The following is a 9,055-nucleotide window of genomic DNA, read 5'->3' as shown; positions in this document are numbered from 1 at the left end:
TTTGACATTTATAACTGGTGTAGCACCAGCTGTGGTTCGATCTCCTTAAAATTTTGCATGCTCGTTTAAAATCACCTGTCCATTGTGCTCAGCAGGTTTCATGAACTTTTGAGTCTTCCTTTAGGCTTTATAGGATTTTGGGTAAATTTGGACATGCCCTTCTCAATCATTTAACAAACGATTTGATTGACAGCAATGGTTCTTGAGGCAAAGTTGTCCAGAATGCGTTCTATCGTATGATACGAATATTGTGCGTATATGCAAAAAAACACGCAATGTACAATCGTTTTGCCCTTTAAAAAAAAATGCGATACCGCCCCCCCAGTGGCCAATTTCTTTCAAACTTCCCACAGACCTTTGGGGCTGTGAGTCAAACAGGCCCACCAAGTTTCGTTCCGATCAACCTTCATTAACCTTGTCTAATAGGTGCTTAAACGTCATTGGCCAATGCCGGCCATGTTTTTTTGACATATGCAAATATCCTTATAGACACTTCTGGCACTTTGAACCAAGACCGTGTGTACATTTTTAGCATTTTTAAATTTTTGGGTGAACTATGGTGCGATCAATCTTTAATAGCACAAATCTGAAAAGATTTTGGATATGTTAGAAAAATCAGGCTTTTATTTCCAAATGTTCTAAAAACAGTCATTCTTTATATTGCATAATACCAATGTGGATACTGTACACATCAAGATGATAGACAAACGGGAGGAGGGAGGTTAAGAGCTACGAAAATCATCATTCACCAGATCAGACATTCAAAAAAAAGGAAAAAGAAAAAAAAGGGACAAGCTGTGTTCATGCGATTCACATATCTATAAAAGCTCAGATTAGTTAACACAGCATTTATTCAAACGTTTCAGTACATGCAGCAGATCTAGGCAACACAGAATTGTAAAGCAATACAAAAAGAGAGGAAAAGGGAGGAAAAACCCAAACAGCACAAAATGTGCACCGTTCAAAAACCAGCACTACAAGTAAAACTAATTCCACTGATACCGAGTACTTGAGTTGGCTAAGATTTCTTTTAAGAGGCATTATTTTTTTTAAATGAATAAAAGGCTTTGAACGTCGTTGCTACTAAAATACTACAAAACCTTTAAATTTCTTTTAAAAATGAAAATGGAAAGACAATCTTGATCCAGAAGTATGAGGTGACCTCAGTTCACTTAATTAGTGGCAGTTACATCATCACTCTTAATTTACTTGTGTGGTAAAATCTGTGCTAACCCAACATGAAGGGTAAAATCAGTGCAAGGCTTTGCTTTACAATTAAGTGCCTGTATTTACCTGTGTGTCTGTGTGAGATCCTCCATCTGCCTAAAGCTATTGCAAAGAGTGAGAAATCAGTACTCCTGTGATCAGGGAACGACAGTTCACGTAGGTACTCGGTTTTGCCAAATTAGTAGATGAACTACGCAACCATACACAAGAAGAAATGAATGCAATAAATTAACGTTAAAAAAAGAACATAAAAAGTAGCTTAATATTAAGGCTGAGCTGTGGGGGGGCAAAACTAAAACACCAAATGGTTCCTCTTCTTTAACCACAAAAGATGAACATTGTGTGAAAAGACTGAACCCAGAGAAGGCAACAAAGGGAAGAAGTTTTTCTTTTTCTGTTGGATGGGAGCTTTAAAGTGCAAAATCCTATCAAATCTTTCATGAAACAAAACAACAACAACTAAAAACCCAAGTTTTGAGCCCTGTATATGAGGTTGTTTATGGTGAGGGATTCTTGTTGTGTCATGACTGCTGCTTGTTTGCCTCCTCCTCGTAAGCGTTTCCGGTGCCGTTCTGGACATAGGATGAGCCTGAACCCAGTCCGTACAAGTGACCACAATACTTTGCGTCGTCGATGTGATCTTCAAAAAACATCTGCAACGACAGTGATGTTACAGTCAATACAAATGCTGCATTCAGTGCCACATTTTTCTGATTTTAAATATGCGTAGCACTTTGATGATTTTTTTTTTTTTTTTTTTTAGCTGAAGGCACACCTCTCTCATCTTGAAGAAAGCCATTCCTGTGAGGAGTGAGTCAGACCCTGCCTGATGCTGAGGTCCAATTCTCTCCAGCTCAAGCTGCTCTGCTACCTCCTGCAGTCCACCCTGTACATCACATGACACAAATCAGGCACAGATTCCTTCTATTCACACAGACCCCTGATATACCTCACAGCAAATGCTGCAATGAAGACAGATTTACAATGCCTATAAAAAGCATTCACCTCCAGTTTTCAAGTTTTTATGATAACCACAGAACTGAACCACAGAAATGTTGATTTAGCTTTTTTTATGTGCTCATCAAGCAGAATGCATCAAAATGAAAAAAATAACCTGTAATGATTACAAAACAATACTTTTGAACTCTTCAAGTCATAACTTGACAGTAGGCGCGTTTCCATTACAGATTTGCGCAAAACTCTGGTGATGTTTTATAAATGCTGATAATTTTTTTTTTGCGTTATATGGGAGTTTTTGCAAAATTGACACGTTTCCATTAGCCGTAAGGAAAAAAATTTGTAATTTAAATTTCGAATTTAAATACTGAAGGGTAATGGAAACGCACCTACTGATTACTAGTCTTGGGTTTGTAAGGATGCGTATCAACCAGTGTTGTTATCTTATAATTAAAACTATAAAAAATTGTTTTCAGTAACTTATATAAAGCTGAAGTCTATATATATATATATATTAAAATAAGAAATGTTTTAAACAGAATACATTTTTTTTAATGTACTGTAAAAAAAAAAAAAAAAGGGCTAAATATAAATATTGATAATGATAAATGTATGGAAGCCCATTTCCCCCAATGAATAAAAAATAAAAAAGGTCATTTATTATCTCGCAATTCTGACTTTTTATCTCGCAACTGCGAGTTTACATCTCACAATTCTGGCTTTTCCTCAGAATGCTGAGATACTGCAAGTTATAAAGTTGTATAGAGAATTATGAGATAAAATTACATTTTTTTTATTCAGTGGTGGAAATGGGCTACCATACATTTATCATTGTTATTAGATTAAAATATTTAGTTTATTTATTTATTAGGAATTGCAAGCTATAAGCTCGCAGTTGTGATTTTTTCTAAGAATTGCATGATATAAACTTGAAGTTGTGAGTCATAAAGTCACAATTTTGCAATTCTGACTTTATAATTCAAACATAAAACATTATAAAACAAATGCACAAGTGTATATCATGTAATTCTGAGAAAAAAAAAGTCAGTATTGTAAATCTGCATTTCACAATTCTAAGAAAAATAGTCAGAGTTGTGAGATTAAAATTCGCAATTTTCTTTTTTTTATTCAGTGGCAGAAACGGGAAACTGGCTTCCATACAAAAGCGAATAAAAATGTAATAAAATTAAAATGAAAACTGAAAATATAAAAATGAAAGCATAAGAAAAATTATTTTTGGTTGCTTGTTTATTTATTTGCTCTTCACAAAAGCCTATTAGAATGACTATTTAAACTAAAGCTAAATAGAAACATAAAAATGAATACAATTGACAAAAGCACAAAATTAATAAAACTAAAATGAAAATTTAAAAATAACGCTAAATATAAATATTTCAAAACTTAATTAAGAAAAATTTACAAAAGTATTGAAGCAAATTTTCGCCACAGAGAAAAAAAAGTAATTGCGACTTTTTATCTTACAATTCTATTTTTTTCCTCAGAATTGTGTGATACAAACTCGCAATTCTGACTTTTTTCTCAGGATTGCATGATATAAACTATTGTGGGTTAAAATGTCAGTACTGCGTGATATTAATTGCAATTCTGAATCGTAAGTTTATATCTCGTCATAATTGTTTATATCATACAATTTTGATTTCATTTCTCAGAATTACAAGTTTATATCATGCAATTCTGAGAAAAAAGGTCAGAATTATGAGAATAAAAACTGACAATGATCTTTTTTTTTTAAATTCAGTGGCTTCCATACAAAAGCAAATAAAAATGAAAACTGAAAATATAAAAATAAAAGCTAATTCAAAATACTTTTTAAAAAAAAAATTACATGGAAAAAAAAGGTAAATATTAATACATACTGTAACAGCATACAAAATACTAAAATTACACTGCTCAATTCTGAATATTTGTTCTATATAAATTAAAAAATAAAGGTATATAAATACCTAACTTCCAAAAAAAAATAAAAAATAAATAAAAGTGTGAATACTTCGTAAAGCCTGCATTTCTAATGATGACAAAATCTTCATGCACATTTCCAAATGCTAAAATACCTTCAAGTTCTTACAGCTCTTCATGAGGTATTTCACATCATAAATGATGGGAAAAAATAAACGAAGAATCTCGAAGAAGTCAACCTCTTCCTCTGGCAATTTCGAGTTGGACAAAATTTTAATCAGGTACCCAAAGTCATAGCCACTGTTTGGAAAAGAGATAAAAATGAGCTTAAAAATAGATAATATAATTAATTGGTCCGCGATGAGCAAACACAAACGAGAACAACATTTTTAGACACTAGGTACTGTACATTTTCTCAAGCTGTGGAGAATCTTCCACTTTTAATGGAGTCTGAAACACTGTATTCATTTTACTATGTGAATATTACTGTAAGATTACCTATGGAACGAGAGCCACTTGACCCCCTCACAAAGCACCACACCTGAGGTCATAAGCAGCTCAGCAAAGTACAGTGTCTCAATACCCTCCTCCTCATGCTTCTTAAACTGGATACCTGACGAAGTGAGCAACTCAATGGAATCCTGTGCATACATGTCTTCCCTGCAAAAGACAGTACCGTTGGTGTAATGTCCAGCTTTCATAAAGAATCACACTGATGGCTATGGATACACCTGAAGACAAGAAAAGTCATCTTGTCATATGTTTTCAACATGGACTTATGCACATAAACGTGTGATCATGGATTGATGCATTGTTGTTGAAAATATATGCCATACCTCTTAAGTTATAAAGTGCAATGCTTACGTGAGGTTAAATTTGAAGTTGAACTGCCATGTTGACGTCCCTGGAGGGTATTCACCCTGTTCGTTCATAAATGTAAGGCCAAGCTGGATGATCTTTAACAAGTCAACATTACACCGCAGCAGCTGGTACTGGTAGTCAGCATTGCTTCTAAATTCACCGATGGGTCTTGCAACTACACCTGGAAACTCTGTGTCCTACAAATGCAACAAAACGCATCATGGTTGTTTATATATTTATAGTACAGTATTAAAAAAAAGGGTTTTGTTCAGACAGGCAGAAAATATCATATCATAAAAATCTCTTTGAATAAAGCATTAAACAACACATTAAATATTTGTCTGTTTTCATTTTAGTTTACATTTCAGCAATTTTATGTGCTTCTGTCTTTTTTTTTTGTTTGTTTGTTTAAAATAATTTTATTTAGCTTTAATATATTTTACTTAAGTTTTGGAATATTTGTGCTCTCCCCAAATGTGTCACTACTGAAACAAGGTAATATATAATTTAATAAGAAGGGTTATATTGACCTATTAAGATTTTGCTTACGTCTATGTTGTAAATATATTTTTTGGTATTTTATTAAACAGTTTTCAGAGGTAAATCTATAACAATTACAATTTAAACAATATTTCAAATGTAATTTATGAGATTTGTTGTATTTGTATATGTACACATCACATTACAAAATTTTAACTCACATATGAAAACACTACTAAAACATTTTTTTTATTCCCTCAAAATAAAGGATACATAGGATATAAGATAAGATGTTATGTTGTTATGAAAGAGACGGACACATGAATATTTCCTGATCATAAATGTAGTTAAAATCAGTCTTAGCCAATGGACTAAAACATACACTGTTTTGGAAGTCACATGAAACTATGGGACACATATAATTCACAAAGAAATTATACATTTTTTTGAAGTTCACTTTATGATATTTTAAATATTATTGTGGGTTACAATAGATAACAAAATGATCTTAGTAAACATTGAAGATTTTAGTATTTATATATATATATATATATATATATATTTAAAAAAAAAAAAAAAAAAATATATATATATATATATATATAATATATATAAATATATATATATATTAGTCACATCACATCCTTAAATAAAATTAAAACTTTTAAGAATATTTTTTGATAATTGGGATATATATATATATATATATCCCAATTATCAAAAAATATTCTTAAAAGTTTTAATTTTATTTAAGGATGTGATGTGACTAATGTGTAAGGGTCTAAATTCCCTCATTTTGTCCACATTATTCATTGAGTATTAAATTTACACAACGAACAAGCAATTTTTCGCTCAATATGATTTGCTGCAATGCCTTTGACCTTTTTTTGTTGTCTGGTGCGGTTCATAAGTGAAACTGACCCATTTTTCCTGTCCTCTCTTTACACAATGACAAACAGCTCTTTTATGTCTTTTGCCATCAGGCTGACACTTCATTACGTCATTACTATGGCAACTGGCACAGACCTACCGGATATTAACGGCACTGTCTGAATGTATGGATCTGATTTCTTAAAATGGCAGTCAGTTCTAGATCACATTTCAAAATGAAACTGGATTCATTTGTATAAAGCATTAAGAGTTTCGAACTCACCATTGCAATATAGTTGAACTTTCGGGTCACCTGTCGGATCCTCTTCATCTCCTCATCCAGGTTACTGGCCCAAACCTCACATATTCTTTGACTATGATCCACAGTGGCTGCGGGCATAGTTCCAGGTTCACGGCATCAAAACCAAAAAAACACTCCCCAGGGGATATTCTCATGAAATAACCGTTGCTTGTTCCCTCTTTTAACCTGGGGAGAAAAAAATGACAATCAGGAAGCTGCAGATTTAATTCAAATCACTTTATTGTCACCAAACCATAAACAAACGGAAGAAAATATATTAAATGCCTACATATATAATATCACCAAAAGAAGCTCTCCTTTTAAAGCATGACCAAATTGTTTATTTTTGCACCAAAATGTTTTCTGCAATTATATATGCAATGCATGCATCTGTGGTTTGTGGGTAATTCTTCTGTCATGGCCTGGCTGATTGACTTTGGTAAATCATTAGTCGTGTGTTTACTGACTTCAAACTAGATGTTAGATTAGCTCATCCTTATCATTCCAGACAGCATACTTCATATGCTTTCACTTCAGTCATAGTAAACATGACTACTCATCTACTATTCTTGCTTCATGACAGCATTGAAAGGACAATGATTCAGACATACTCATATTACGCACACAAAAACCCTGTTGTACTGTGACTAAACATTACAAGTGCCATATGAGTCAAAACGGTCGCAGGCTAACAGAAGCAGCATTCAGTTAAATAGACCAAACAAAACAAGTAGGAAGATTGGTCGTTTGCCAAAAAATGCTTTTGAACATACATGCCTACTAAAGTGCCTTTATAACCTATTATATGTTGTTTTATATGTCCTTACGCTATTAAATGTCCAAATCATTTATTGTAAGTTGACAGGTTAGCAGCACTAGCTAGCACAACATATGCTAAACAACTACAAAACCCCGCAAACGTCTTGAAATCTCGTCTACAGTCAGCTTTTGGAGTTTTTTTGTAAACAAATCTTCTTTAAGATGTGAATGAGGCTGTTTGGTGTCGACGTGAGTGTTTATTTGTGTATGTGGCTAGCGTGTTAGCTGTTAGCCTAGCCACAAAAGTTTGTCCTGTTATTATGATCAAAGTTCACTTTTTCTGTCAGGACTTACCTTTCCTCAAACAAGGCAGTTACACTTAAAGCGCATACTGCTTCTGTAATACAAAATCACCTTGTTTAGAAAGGACTGGGACCTTGCTCTTTACTTTTATATAGTTTTATTGGGCTAACACCGATATCAACAACCAGCTGCCACCTCTGAACTACATCACAGCGCTTCAGCGTGACGTCACGACGCGACGTAGCGTGACCTTTGAACTACTTGTGGAATTTTATATTTCATAAAATGTACATTTTGCAAATGAATATCTGTTTTATTTTCAAGGTAGCGTTTATATATTATAATACAGTTTTGAAGATTTGTGGAGCGCAAAAAACAGTCATAAGGGTATTTTTTTTTAAAATTGAGATTTATACATCACCTGAACGCTCAGTAAATAAGATTTCCATTGATGTATGGTTTGGACAATAGGACAATATTTGGCCGAAATACAACTATTTGAAAATCTGGAATTTGAGGGTGCAAAAAAATCAAAATATTGAGAAAATCGCCTTTGTATTTGTCCAAATTAAGTTCTTAGCAATGCATATTACTAATGAAAAATTAAGTTTTGATATGTTTACGGTAGGACATTTACAAAATATCTTCTTGGAACACGATCTTTACTCAATATCCTAAAGATTTTTAGCATAAAAGAAAAATGGAGCATTTTGACCCATACAATGTTTTTTTTTTTTTTTTTTTTTTTTTTTTTGGTCCAGGGTCACAATTCAGAATTTCATATGTTGGAATGTTTTGAATTGGAACATTCTTAGAATGTTTTGTTTGTTTCGTTGTTACAATTTAAAAAATGATTTGGGGATAAACACAAAAATGTAATGTAGCACACAGCTGTGTTTACATTGTCCACCCACCAGAAAAAAAAAAATAAATAAATAAATAAAACACAACCACTTGTGATTTGATAAAACTAGATCATTCATTTTCAAGAAATGTTTGTTTCTTGAAATGTTGCCTTTATTTTTAATTATATCAACATTACACATCTTTTGACAAAGGGAGAGGTTAAGACATAAGAGGTGAGCAAACCTTCAGTGTTAATCTAAACTGACCTAAATCTGTGAATTGTCTCCATTAATCCTTCAAAATCATCCTTCAAACATTAATTATGCTGCACTGAATGCAACATATCTCATTTGGTCTGATTTCTTTTGGTTCCGTGCATGTGCCAGGCTCAGTTTAAAGTGCACAGCTTATACAATATGCACAAAAACTGTAGTTTTAGAAGTTTTACGCTATCCAAACAATCCAAAGTCTGACCATAATAAATAGCTTTAAATAAGTGAATGCTACTTCTAAAGCACACCTGAAGAAATGTAA

At 32.8% G+C, this 9,055-nt stretch overlaps 1 protein-coding gene across 2 annotated transcripts; it reads right to left on the bottom strand.

Annotated features, from left to right (window-relative positions):
• Nucleotides 1-602: 602 nt before the first annotated feature.
• On the bottom strand, nt 603-7,884 carry cnot7 (CCR4-NOT transcription complex, subunit 7). 2 transcript variants are annotated; one of them, XM_051127498.1, is made up of 7 exons: nt 7,727-7,884; nt 6,596-6,799; nt 4,966-5,159; nt 4,600-4,761; nt 4,257-4,401; nt 2,003-2,113; nt 603-1,880 (listed from the first exon to the last, which is right to left on the bottom strand). In XM_051127498.1, exons 2-7 carry the CDS (start codon nt 6,710-6,712, stop codon nt 1,749-1,751), a joined length of 861 nt encoding a protein of 286 aa, XP_050983455.1. In that variant the 5' UTR covers nt 6,713-6,799; nt 7,727-7,884; the 3' UTR covers nt 603-1,748. The 2 variants fall into 2 exon arrangements, with proteins under 2 accessions (XP_050983455.1, XP_050983456.1); XM_051127499.1 differs by lacking the exons at nt 6,596-6,799; nt 7,727-7,884 and having other exon boundaries at nt 4,600-4,832; nt 4,966-5,098.
• Nucleotides 7,885-9,055: the final 1,171 nt, after the last annotated feature.

The sequence above is a fragment of the Labeo rohita genome, chromosome 14 (assembly GCF_022985175.1).
Source record: "Labeo rohita strain BAU-BD-2019 chromosome 14, IGBB_LRoh.1.0, whole genome shotgun sequence".
Taxonomy (NCBI): domain Eukaryota; kingdom Metazoa; phylum Chordata; class Actinopteri; order Cypriniformes; family Cyprinidae; genus Labeo; species Labeo rohita.
The sequence above is the reverse complement of the archived record's forward strand: the minus strand, read 5'-3'. Positions and strand labels throughout refer to the sequence as shown.